This window comes from Linepithema humile, chromosome 7, assembly GCF_040581485.1.
Source record: "Linepithema humile isolate Giens D197 chromosome 7, Lhum_UNIL_v1.0, whole genome shotgun sequence".
NCBI classification, from domain to species: Eukaryota; Metazoa; Arthropoda; class Insecta; order Hymenoptera; family Formicidae; genus Linepithema; species Linepithema humile.
Genome location: NC_090134.1, coordinates 1,223,498 through 1,237,123, shown reverse-complemented (window position 1 = coordinate 1,237,123; position 13,626 = coordinate 1,223,498). Strand labels below are relative to the sequence as shown.

Below are 13,626 nucleotides of genomic sequence, written 5' to 3'. Positions count from 1 at the left end.
TCAGACTATGCAATTTGTTGCAACCAAACTATTAAAAATACACCATACAACACAGCATTTCTAGTAATTTATTAGATCGCCCATTGAATTGCTGCAACAAATTGCGTAGGCTGATGTAGGCTTAAGCGTCGAAACGGAACGCAGCCATAGTTTAGTGCGACATGAGCAGTCTACTACGTCTATGGTTTATGGCGTCAAATCTCAGTATTTTTCTTAAACTGTGGTTGTTTACTGAACTGTTTATTTGATTGTTCATAGGCGTCTTGCAGCGTCTTGCAGCGTCTTGTTTATATATATATAAGCGTCATACGCAATTCTGGCGATTCTGGTATTCGAGCGTGCGTTTAAAAAGAATATATGTATATGTGATGTTGATCGTTAGATTGTAGATTTTGGTTTACGAATTACTTTCAAGAATGAGGATCGCCGTAGAAGGTTGCGCCCATGGCGAATTGGAAATTATTTACGAGACTATACAGGAAATTGAAAAAGTCGATGGGAGAAAGATAGATTTACTTATTTGCTGTGGTGATTTTCAAGCTATCAGAAATTTAAGCGATCTGAAATGTATGGCAGTACCAGATAAATACAAGGACATGTGTACATTTTATAAGTGAGTATTGTGTTATCTTAGCAAAAGAAGCATTATGGTGTCGAATATAATTCAGAATTTTGCTTGTAGCTTTTAGATTGTATATTTATAATCAACAATTTATTTATCTCAATAAAAGAATATATCCATGACATATATTTTTAATATTTTATAGATATTATTCAGGTGAGAAGAAAGCTCCAGTGTTGACAATTTTTATCGGAGGCAATCATGAAGCGTCAAATTATCTACAGGAATTGGCATATGGAGGATGGGTTGCACCTAATATTTATTATCTAGGATATGCTGGTGTGGTGCAAGTGGCTGGAATCAGAATTGCAGGACTATCAGGCATATACAAAAGTCAACATTGGACGCAGGGGCATCATGAAAAACCTCCATATACCGATAGTACCATAAGAAGTGTATATCATATCAGGAATTTAGAAGTCTTTAGGTTAAAACAGGTACATTATTGTTTATTCTACAAATTAGTAGTTACATATTTTTACTATACTAACTGCATAATTTTAGATAAAATAATAAATATGTTATTTTTAGCTCTCTGGCAAAATTGATATTTTTTTCTCACATGACTGGCCAACAGGTGTAACAAAATATGGAGATGAAAACGCATTACTGAGATTAAAACCATATTTTAAGTAAGTAATTTGTGATATATTAATATATAATATATATTAATATAAAATTGGATGTCAAATTCTATTGTATTAGAATAGTTGTTTTATTTTAACATTATGTTATATTTCTGTCTTTTTAGGGATGATATAAAAAATAATGTTCTTGGTAGTCCTCCATGCATGGAATTGTTAGAACATCTTCATCCATCCTACTGGTTTTCTGCACATTTGCACTGTAAATTCGCAGCGCTTGTTCCTGAAAAGGGAGGAACGCGAGTAACAAAATTTTTAGCACTCGACAAGTGTCTGCCAAAGCGAAAGTTTCTGCAAGTACTGGAAATACGTTCGCAGGAAAATGGTCCGATACATTTGAGCTATGATCTCGAATGGTTAACAATATTGTATTTAACGAATCATTTGTTGAGCGTCAAAAACAATTTTCACTTTATGCCTGGGCAATTTGGCGCTGAAAGATGGCTGTACACGCCTAGCGCAAAGGAGAAACAGACTGTGCATGAGAAGTTTGATTCTGACTTGCAAATTCCTCTCAATTTTACTCAAACCGTCAAATCGTATGATCCATATGACATGAAAACTCAAGTTGAGCAGCCGCAACTGATGATAAACGATCAGACCACCAAATTCTGCGAGATGTTGGGTATCGATGATCCATGCGCTCTATTGCAGATTATCGCGAACGCTACGAAGGATAAGAATAAGTTGAGCAAAAGATCAGTGGAAACATCCAGTGAGTATGCAGAGTCCGAATCCATGGAAATTTCGTTCGAAGAGGAGAATATACTGAGTTCTACTTTTGAGGAGAACTCGACAAATAAATATTTCATCGACAATTCGTCGTCAAACTTATCTCCAAAGAGTGACAGCGAGGACTATCACAATTCGGACTGCATAGATACCAGTAAAAGCGTCTTAGATGATAGCGTTAATAGTTCAACCACGATTGCAGAATCCACTTCGACTGAAGATAGTAAGTAATGTTATGACGAGATTGCGAGTAACGTTATGGATTTAACGCTATGTTTCTTAATGGGAGCAAACTTCAAATGATATTATTAAACAATACTATGTGTTGTTTGTTGTAGATAATGGACAATGTGCACAAACTGAACCAAACTGCAAGAAATTCAAACGGCGAAATTATTCTATATATTCTAGCACATTCTAACTGTGATAGCTCTATGTGCATTTGTATTTAACATTATTTTCTTTATGTAGAATTTTTCTGTATTATATCTAGTTTGTAAATAATGAAATTGTAAATAATGATTTTACAATGGATTGAATCTTAAAAAAATAATTAATTAATTATTTGTCAATATTCGTTACATTACGGCGTTATTTTTCCTTTTTAAGCGATTTATTTCTATGTATACATTTTTATTTTTATTTAGTCTTTATATATGTATGTATAAAATATTTTTAATAAATAAGTAAATAATGTAATAATATATAAATAAAGTTTAGCTATGTTGCATAAAAAAAAGTCTGACACAAGAAATCATATTTGAAACTAATCGATCTTTGAACAAAAAAAAAGATCGAACATCGATTCTGCGATATTTGATTAATCGATTGAATGTCACGTGTCCTGTTCGAGCGTAACTTCGATTAGTAATGGATACCGATTTGTTTACTTCTGATTTACGTGTATGTGCTGTCGGTGCTGTCGTTTGTCAAATAATGGCGTTTTTACATTTTGCATAGAGGACATTACGACTTCACAATTATTAAAGAATGCTTGTGTTGCAAGACGAATTTATAGTAAAGCATTACGATGCGTGAATATGGTGGCAGACAGTTGTGCTCCGAATGAAGTGCCAATTCTTCTCGATTGTCTATCCTGAGCGCAAAAATGGATAAGTTGACTATCGTCTCAGGATTATTGTTCCTGCTTGCGGATATCTCCGCAATAATCAGTATCGCCATGCCGGATTGGATCATTACCGATGTCGGCGGTAATTACAGACATGCACTTTGTTTATTTTTATAGGCATTACTTTTTATTATGCTATCACAGTTTTACATGTTACATTTTTTTACAAAAATATAGAATCCAGTTTTGGTATATTTTATGATAGCAAGACAATTGTTTCAATGTATTTCAATTTATAAAAAATAAGATATTTTATATTGCCAGAAACTTATACACTATTCATGTTTGCATTTTTTTTTAAACAGGCGATACAAGATTAGGTCTCATGTGGTCATGCATGACCTTGTATAACAGACCACAAGTCTGTTATAAGTCAGATCTGCAATCCGAATGGCTGATGGCACTGGTCTGTATATTCGTGGGTTGTATTTTGATAACAGCAACCATAATATTACTGGTCATTTCACATTGGGATCGTAGTGTCATTCCTTATGCACGTTGGGTAGGATTTGGTGCTAGTACGTAAATTATATGAGTTATATGTTATATAAGTAATATAAGTAATATAGTAACATACATAGTGTTACTATTCAAATGCTATTTATGCAATATAATTTTATTGTATGAAATAGACAATTTTGTTCTTTATTTAGAAATTTTAAACAATAAACATTAGTGCAGCAAATTGTATTGTGCGCACTAACCAATGATTAAATTTCAGTGGTACTGTTTTGCCATGCAGCAGTGATATTTCCAATGGGATTCCACATTGACGAAATCGGCGGGCAGCCTTATCAGTTGCCTAACTCGCATCAAGTTGGAATTGCCTATATTTTGTTCGTCTTAGCATTATGGATTACAGTAATCTCGGAACTTTTTGCGGGCAAAGTCTGTCTGCCACATTTTTAGCGTTTACGTGTACAAATTCGTAATAATTATGTTCTACGGATATTTCCATATAATATTCAGTTTATACTGAGTATTATATTATCGGTTTGTATTATATTTATATGTATACATGTACATAGTAGTTTTTATTTGGGACGAAATTATGTTGTCCAAGGTCGTACAAACATTTGAATTTTTTATTGCTCTGAGGAGAACGTTTAAATCTATCAATAACGAATTGTCGCGCAGCGCAAATGTTTGTTGATCATAATATGTAAATAAAATATAGATAACTTTTTTTAAACAAACTTTGAAGAAATGTTTATATCGATTGTTTGAGATCTTGAAAGTTTTAAATAATTTTAGATTTATCAGCATATAGTGAGAACCACATACCTACTTTTGATATTCTGTATTATCTTCTCTTCAGCATTTATGTATATTATAGTTATAGAAATGCAATAAAAGTTGGTGGAACTTTCTCAATTTGAATTGTTTCGCTTATTGTGCTTGTATGACAATATGTGCAAAGACCGAACATTATGCATTGTATTTTATTGTCATATACATATTGTTATTTATTAAATTCACAACAAAGTAATTTTTATCTTTCTAAGATTTATCTTTCTAGGATAAAAATTGTTCATTGTTTGCGAGAATATATTAACAATGTCATAAAGTTTAGAAAAGCTCAAAGCTTAGCAAATTAAAGTTAAAATTTGTTGAATTATAACGTCATTAATATTTGTCTGAGCTTAAAAATGATCACAGAATACTCTGCAAGTATAAATGATCTGTATGCTGAAATTTATATGTCTCTCTCTTATAAAATCTTCTCTATAATAATATAATGATATATAATATATATAATGATTAAGAACATGCCAACACAAGATCTTAAATAAAAGGAATCTTATAAGAAAAGATAAAGATCAAAAAACTCGATATATATTTGAAAGTATATATATTTCTTAACCATAATTAAATTTTGTATAACATATGTACAGTTTTATCTTTTGTTACAAACTTGAAATATTTATTTACAAGATGCGAAACAAATGAGAGGCAGTGGCGATCTATATTTCCGAAGATCCGAAAAGAAAAGGGGGAGAGATCGAGATAATTTCTTAAACTTCTCGATTCAAAATTTAATTATACTAAGAAATATACATACTACTCAAAGATTTTAGATTCCTTCTCGATCTCTCCCTCTTTTCGGACAAAATAAGAGATTAATTTATAAATATTTAACGAGTTTGTGAATATTCATAAAACTAACATTTCATATTTATATGATGTAACTATGGAACAAGTTCAAGAAATATTTCATTATTGTAATATGTTATATCTGTGTGTACCGAAGGCCCTCGGCACTTCGGGATCCTGAAGCTTGATTAGCATACTCGCAACCGCCTCTGATGAGAGGTATCATGTTTAATGTTTAAGTTATAATTAGATTGAAAACTTAGAATATATATTTATCTTATTTTTTATCTATATTACAAACATACATAATATAATAGATACAATAAATGTATATATTGTACGAATTATACAAGTATTTTGTTATTAATCTTTTTTGAAAATGCGATATTCATTTCGCGAGTAATTGCTGTATTCGGAAGCATAACATCGAATATCGCATTAGGAAAGATTAATTACAAAATCTTAAGGATTAAATACAAATCTTATACACAATCTTCCTGATTTTCAGTTCTTTGTCTTGCCAGTTTTTCTTTAATTATTGAAGCGATTTAAATGTGCTTGACGAGGAAGAAATTTATGAAAAGATTTAATGAATTAAAATGGATGAATATGATTTGTTATAGATTGAATATGCTGAATATAAAATATTAAATATGTTAATGTGCATTAAAAAGAATAACTGGCAAGTTGGAATTGATTGCTTACTGTACAGGAGGATCATATAAAAAATAATCTACATATAACGTCACTATATTGTAGATTATTTTTTATATGTATATATAATAACAATATCATAGATATGTGTGTATATATATATATATATACATATATATACACACACACACATAAAATATATAATAACAATATTTATAGAAACATTTTTACAACTTTTTTAGTGCTCTTTAGCACTACTTCGTTTGATTATTACCGATAGTGTCGCATCTTCGGTAATAAAGCAAGTACGGTACTCGGGGCGACGTGGGCCTTAGCACGTTGCTCTCTGTCACACTTCGCACCGTGCTGTCATCGTACCTAACCCAGGATCCATATCCTACGTGGAAGGCATCCGTGATGTAATGGCCTTTCGTGGCCTCTTTCCCATCGTGGTACGTCACTGCGAATAATTTGTATTGCTTCTGTTTTGGACTCAATTTTTTCGCAGTGTTCGGCGATAGAAATTCTGTAACAAAAGAGAAAAAGAATTATATTAAATTTGCTTTGTGGAGATTAATCCTTCTGTTCCCAAATTATTTGACAACTGCAACAAAATATTTGTACTTTGCGTATTCATAAGTGAATGATTTACAAAAACATTTTGAAATTTTGAAGACGTTTAAAAAACTTTCCATTTGTAGCCATTTGACAAGAAATTTTATGTTTATTGCGATTATGTATAACTTGCATTGCAAAGTTATTATACATAATAAAAATTTTTTCTGTATAAGGCAAAAGAGTTAAAATAAAGCAGACTAGAATTATATTCAATTTACTTACTGCCATCAATTTTCAAGTCCACAGGAAATTCCATGCTTTTCAATATCTTCGAGCATCCATTGGAATATTTATCGAATTTGTAAACGAACCACTTCAAATGCATAATAAGAATGACAGGTAATTCTTCCAAGGTAACCTGCTTCCACGCTTCAATTTGCTGTCTGGTTTTGCTGCACGTCATCCCTTCTACTTGATCCTTTCCAACGAGGATATCAAGCGCGCTTTTAACAGATTCAGCTTTCTGTAATCATTAGATACATGTGTGAACGTACATCACAAGTCAATTTATTAAGAAAATTCTAAATGTACTATTGTGTCTGTGTTGTTTGGGGTGCTATTCGATTAGGATTTACATCGTGATGGTTTAAGTTATTTTCACTTGTGTTCTAATAAACTAATTTAATGTCAAATTTTTTTCAAAAATCGCTGTATTTTTCTGCGAGCGCGAATTATCTCCACGAGTACTATAATATATCACACATTATTTATTTAAAAAATTCTGAATATACTAACTTGAACATCAAGTTGCAGCGTGAAAAACGGCTGTACATTGTCTGTTGGTTGCTCTCCTGCACGCGATATTCTGGATCGCAGTTGTCCTCGGAATATGTCGGACAGTGGTGTTCTGCCAAACTGCGTACATCGTGTGATAGCACCTTTATTTTTTGGTCCCATTACCTGCATCGATAAAAAAAATGTAATTGGCATTCGAAGATTTGATAAATTGATGTTGCTTTCAATAAATTTTAATAGCTATATTGTGGCACAGTTGCGATAGATTTTACATTATAGTATAACACAATATAGATCTGAGCTACAGATATAAATAATAATTTTTTAAATATTCTTTAGGTATTTTTTTTTATCTTATATTTTACCTGCCATTCTTCTTCATCATGATCGTTGTTAATATTATTATTCGCGTTAGTGTCTGCATTTTGATCATTAGGAACCAATTTCATCAACTGGAAATAAAAATTAAATAAAATATCTTTTAACTAAAAGTTTACCTTTGTAATAAATGAGTGTAAAAATTCTTACTTCTAGCATCTCGTCGTTGATGCCATTTAGAAGACACGATAGACACTCTTCCGCATCCTCTTGTCGTCCTTCCACGGAAAAGGCACCAGCAGCAGAAGTGTTCTTTAACGTTTCATATATATACGACGGCTCGAAAGCAACGCCACTATATATATCTAAAGCTGTGTCTTCTCCTCGCTTATTGTGATCCTTCCGATCTTTTCTGGGCATGCGAGCAGCTTCTGCCAAAGGCGTAAACTCATGAACGAATCTAACCCTGTTTAACAAATAAAAATAATAAGTTAACGTTCTCGTGTTATTATTTCCTTTATGCATAATTATTTTAATACTTACATGCTATCGATCAAAGGCGTAGGCGAACTCTTGGAATTTCGATCTTTGGGAAGTGGTAAAGCCTTTAAAAGATTGTAGAACGATGGGCAAGCGAGCAAAGCTTGCAAGATACTATTGATGTAACAATAATTGCTGCGATTTGTCAATCCCCTTGGTAACAAACTTACAGTTTGTTTATCCATTTGATAATTGGACAAAAATTCTAAAAAAAAAGAATCATATCCTCTTTAAAAAATTTGCATTGTAATAATATAGTAAAGTAGTATGTCATTAGTGAAAGAGGAAAGAGAGAATAAGATTGATGAATGAGGTTATTATTAAGGAGGAAATCCGTACAAGATAATAATTACAAATAATTATTTTAGAACCAATCGTTTTTATCAGACAAGACCATGCTGGCAAGTTTAAAGTATCATTATCGAATATTAAATTTATCTTAATATATATATGTATATTAAATAATTGAATGTGTGAAATCTATGTCTTAATGTTTCTATCTCAATTTTATACAGATTTATACACATTACATTTGTATAAAAAAATTTATCATTTCAAAAAAACATTGGATCAACTTTTGTACTTACCACCCATCCTGACTGCATTAGGATCATCGTAATAAGTATGTAATACACCATTCTGCAGGATTTTATAATCGTTTTCTGTGGTTTGTGTGCTGGGTGAATCGTTTTGATTCTCTGGAGTGAAGTTCGGACTCGTCGGTTCCTTTTGGATTGGCGTTTTTGGTGATCCATTCTGTTCAGCAACCTGTACTGGCTTCGATAATGGAGTTGTCTGCGATTCAATGCTGTTCTTCCTAAACAAGCTAGCGTACGATCTAACGGCTTTCGTAGCCGGTGGAGATACAGTAGATACGGGCGATAAAGTTTTTGGCGTGGCTGTGGAATCATTCGATGTAGATGGGGAGCCGTTGGGAGTTTTAGCGATATTATTTTGTGTGTCTTTTGGCGCACCATTAATTTGCACTTTGGTCGATAATTTGCTTTTTTCTACCTTGTTCAAGGTAGGTTTAGACAAAGTTTTTACATCGGTTGTAGTATTGGACTCGATTTCGTTCTTCAGTTTCTTATCTATCTTTCCATTTTGATTCGCCTCGGCGCCATTACTTACATGCGTCATCTCGACTTTTTCTGTGCCATTACAATTTTCATTTGCCGTAAGTGAAGTATTGTTTTGTATCTTTGCATCAATTTTTTCACTGCTAACCACATTCTTTATATTGGCAGTGCTTTCGACAACATTCTTAACGGGCGACTTTGATGTAGAATTATTTACAGCGACAACGACGGCTACTTGCGAAGAGTTATTCTCATTTACTTGTTGGGATATCGGTTTATCGGGAATATATGCGTCTTGTATAGGTTTCTCATGCGATTTGATGATCGGTTGCTTTACAAATTCCTGGTTTGGCTGCTGGAGTGGTGCAGATGATTGTCGCACGCAGCTATTCATCGGTGGAAGTTGATGATTTGGAGAATAAGTGGGATGTGTCTGTGCATTGGATGAGATAGGTTGTGCATTTGGATGCGGATGAGGAATCGACGAATACATTGGCGGTGAATAATAAATCTGCCCGGCGGGTACTTGATGCTGTTGAGTAGAAATGGAATGATCGGGATAAATATACATGATCGGTATTTGAGAGAATTGTGTTTGATCGCCAGTATATCCTGATTGCATGTCGTTAATGGGACTGAATGTCCCATTGTAGTGACCTCTTTTCAAATTTTTGTCTCTACTATTATGGCATTCATTTTCTGTACCGAATTGAATTTCGGTACCAACATTATGCAGCTTTGGATATCCAGGACATGAAAATACTCCAGGCATATATGGTTGCATATGGCCGTTTGTGGAAACGTTGTACATTGGCCATTCATTGCATAATTGTGCCATGAGCGGTTGCGGAAAAGTATTAACATTCGTCGGTGTCATGGCTGTAAATGGAAGATAAGATATTGCAAGATTATTACATATTCTTTCAACTTTACAAATATAGTTTATATTGTATACAAGAGATTAATATATTATATTTCATTAAACAAGATTTAAATTAAATAGGTCAACGCAAATTGCTCTTGCGTGGTAATTTATTGAAAAGCCTTTCAAAATCCATGAATATGTTAAGAGTTTAAGCAATACATTGTACTAGAGACATAATAAGAAAATATTTAATATACTGAAGACGATCTGATACTATGACCGAAACGTTTGTACATTGATATGCAAAGTAAATACATGGTACAAACAACCTGCATTAGCCCATAGCAAGATTTAATTTCAGCCTTGTTTTATTAAAATATTTAAATCTCGTAAAATTAAAATTTTATTTTTATCATATTTAATTGTTTTGATCATATTTTAGACACATTAAATTATTTTTAAAAAGTATAAAAAGTACGAAACAAAATTTATCTAATAATTTATACATATAAACAGAATTTTACCATTGTACCAATGTTGCAGTTCTGATACTTCTGATACTTCTGTCACAGAATTGGCATTATTTTCTATAACGTCGCATGGCAATTTTAATGTGTCAGATTTCAGAATAGCTAATAATTTATTTTTGTCATCATCACTTAGACCACGTACATCGACAAATTTGAGATCCATCTGAAAAAGTAAGGTGAAAATATAACATGGTTGAACACACACACACACACACACACACACATTTGTTCTTTTTAGATATGCTGCAAATTTATTTAGGAAGACATACTTGTTGTATTCAACAAGTAAGGTTATATAATTGTTGTATAATTTTTTGCTATATAAACATTATTTAATGATAACTACATAATAATTATATTATCATGGTACAGTAGATTTTTTAACTTTACTTTGTTTTTTTTTTTTTCATATAGATTCACATTAATCTTTTATTATAAAAGCTCAAATACAACAACAGAAATAAGAAATTATATACAGTATAATGTGTCCTGTAATTCGCGAATCAAAATATTATAACAGAAAAGTCGTCAAAAAGCTAAGTCAAAAAAAGTTTTGCAGTTTTTAATTTAAGCAATAGTTTTTAAAATACAAGATTTTAAAATTGATCAATCGGGTTCTATGGTGTTCTATGATTAAGCAGTCACTTATTCATATAAGATACTAATACTGCCATATGCACAAGTTAGAGAAAAGTTACATCATGCTTAATCATAGAATCTGATTGGCGAATTTTTAATTCTAATATTTTAAAAACTGCCCTTCAATTAAAAAATTGCAGACATTTTTTATTTAGTTTTTTAAGAACTTTTTTGTTATAATATTTATTAGTTTGCGAGTTACAAGAACACCCTAAATAAAAAATTAGATTTCAACATATCGAATATCATACTTTAATTTACAATAAAAAATAGCCGGACGTTCCAAATTTCTAACTTTTCACGGTCACAATCCATTTTTCATTATAATGAATTCATAGAATTTCAGAATTTATGGTTTTTGAAAGATTCATGGAAAAATGGATTGTGATCGTGGAAATTTGAAACCTCAGGTCATTAACTTCTAACCTATAGAATAGGTTCAGGTAAAACTAAGTGATAACAAAAAGGACACTGTTTAGACATAACCTTCAGAGACTGTGTAAGTTAAAAAGGGAAAGTCATTCACCACAAATTCCGACGGTCATAAATCACGAATTCTATTAAACAAATGGTTCAAATAAAAGAAACAAAAATAGAAAAGAAAACTGCTTTTCTAGAAATATTTTTTAGCATGACAATAGTCGCAAAATATAAGGTTCAGGTAAAAGATTCAGGTAAAGATTTAACAAAAAAAAAAAAAAAAAAAAAGGAAAATGCTTTTGTTAAATGTTCTACAGCGTGACAATGTAAAAAATAAGAAATAAAGTTAGAAAGCGATATGCTTTTGTAGAAATATCTTTTAGCATAACAATAGGATCATAAAATATAAGGTTCAGGGAAAAAATTCCGGTGAAAGTGATTTAAACAAAGAAAAGGACATTGCTTTTGTAAAATGTTCTACAACGTTGCAATGCAAAAAAAAAAAGAATTAAAAGTTAGAAAGCAATATTTGCAATATTAACAAACGTTATTTTTGTTTAATATGTTAAAAGTATATACAGATAATATATTGACATAAATCTTTAAAAAAACACTGTTTTTCTAAAAATTTCCTTCCGTATAACAATAAGCAAAGATAAAAAAGTAAAAATTAAAGTCTGCTGTAATATTAATAAATACTATTTCTTCTAATATGCTAAAAGCATGTGCATAAATATAATACATTATAAAGCATTAGCATGTATAATAAACAGTAAACTATTTACAATACAACACTAAGCATTAATTTTATACTGTCTTTTTGAATGCTATTCTGTGAAAAGTTACAGAAATAAATTAAAAATCAAGTAATAAAATGAGCCATTGATAACTCTTGTTATACAATTGTAAAATTTTAGTCATTGTTTTAGTTAGCTGAATTATAATATTTTCAATGATTCAGCTGAAAATTTGATCTTCTACTAATAAATTGCAACTTCAAAATTTATTTTGCAAACTAACTTTTATTATTAATTTTAAGAAATTAATTTTATAGAATTAAATGGATTTAATTAAAAAAATTAAATTTTACAATTAATTTATAAAGCAATGTAAACAATGCACGAGAAAATATTTCAAGTAAAAAAATTAAAAAAAAGTTTATAGATTTCTCAAACTAAGGCCAAGAAGAGTTTTTTCTCGAACATGTGCAGAATGCATCAATTATTTCGAAATTTTGAGAAATTCCATGAAAAATTCCACAAGCAAAACCTGCGGATTTCAATTCGAAAAGACGCGATAACGTAACCTTACTAACACATTTAACCACGTGCAAGCACGTGTAAAGCGTCTCAAAACTTTTTAAAACTCTACGAGAAAAATTCTATAAGAAATTCGAAAGAACATTCTACATGAAAAATCCACGGATTTCGATTTTGTGGACGCGGTAACATAACCTCAATATCAGAATCAATCACGTGAAGAGCGTGCATTTTCACGTTTTATCATCCTTTCAAATTAATGATAATACATACCTTGTTTCAAATACCTCTGCTCACGTTCACAATTGGTACAAAACATTAAAAATAGCACGGGCCGTGGGGCTTGAAACTCCGGTGATCGGTATTCGGTCTGATCACGGGGTCGTCGATGCTTCACGATATTTTCGTCGTTTCACGACGATGGTGTGTCTCGATCATGCAATCGCGAGTAGAAAAAATATGTGAAATTAACAAAATGATTGCCGATCTTACTCACTTACTTCGTCGCAAATACTAAAAAGAAAATGGATCGGTCGACTACGAGTTGCAGAGAGACACGAGTGATCACGTTCCGGCAGTTGCACGCGTAAGAATAAGAATGAATGAGCCTACATTAGTGCATCAGCTGCATTGCGGCCGTTATGTGTGATGGCGCCACAGGATTATCCGGGTGCATTATACGTGCACAAAACGGTCAACCAATCACAATTGGACAACGAAAGTGCAGCAATAGGGACCTATTTGCTAT

The 13,626-nt window shown here is 31.7% G+C and overlaps 2 protein-coding genes across 3 annotated transcripts; one reads left to right on the top strand and one right to left on the bottom strand.

Moving 5' to 3' along the window:
* The first annotated feature begins 153 nt into the window (after positions 1-153).
* Positions 154-4,501, top strand: LOC105678381 (lariat debranching enzyme). Its single transcript, XM_067359007.1, has 7 exons — positions 154-613; positions 768-1,059; positions 1,154-1,254; positions 1,374-2,225; positions 3,070-3,209; positions 3,433-3,645; positions 3,849-4,501. Exons 1-7 carry the CDS (start codon positions 417-419, stop codon positions 4,034-4,036), a joined length of 1,983 nt encoding a protein of 660 aa, XP_067215108.1. The 5' UTR covers positions 154-416; the 3' UTR covers positions 4,037-4,501.
* Positions 4,502-4,962: 461 nt separating this feature from the next.
* Usp10 (ubiquitin specific protease 10) lies at positions 4,963-13,538 on the bottom strand. 2 transcript variants are annotated; one of them, XR_010891142.1, is made up of 10 exons: positions 13,152-13,538; positions 10,555-10,723; positions 8,674-10,044; positions 8,090-8,291; positions 7,757-8,012; positions 7,594-7,680; positions 7,229-7,393; positions 6,716-6,956; positions 6,009-6,401; positions 4,963-5,954 (listed from the first exon to the last, which is right to left on the bottom strand). XR_010891142.1 is itself a non-coding variant. In XM_012377978.2 (9 exons), exons 2-9 carry the CDS (start codon positions 10,721-10,723, stop codon positions 6,130-6,132), a joined length of 2,763 nt encoding a protein of 920 aa, XP_012233401.1. In that variant the 5' UTR covers positions 13,152-13,538; the 3' UTR covers positions 4,963-6,129. The 2 variants fall into 2 exon arrangements, 1 of the variants encoding a protein (XP_012233401.1); XM_012377978.2 differs by having other exon boundaries at positions 4,963-6,401.
* Between the last annotated feature and the right edge of the window lie 88 nt (positions 13,539-13,626).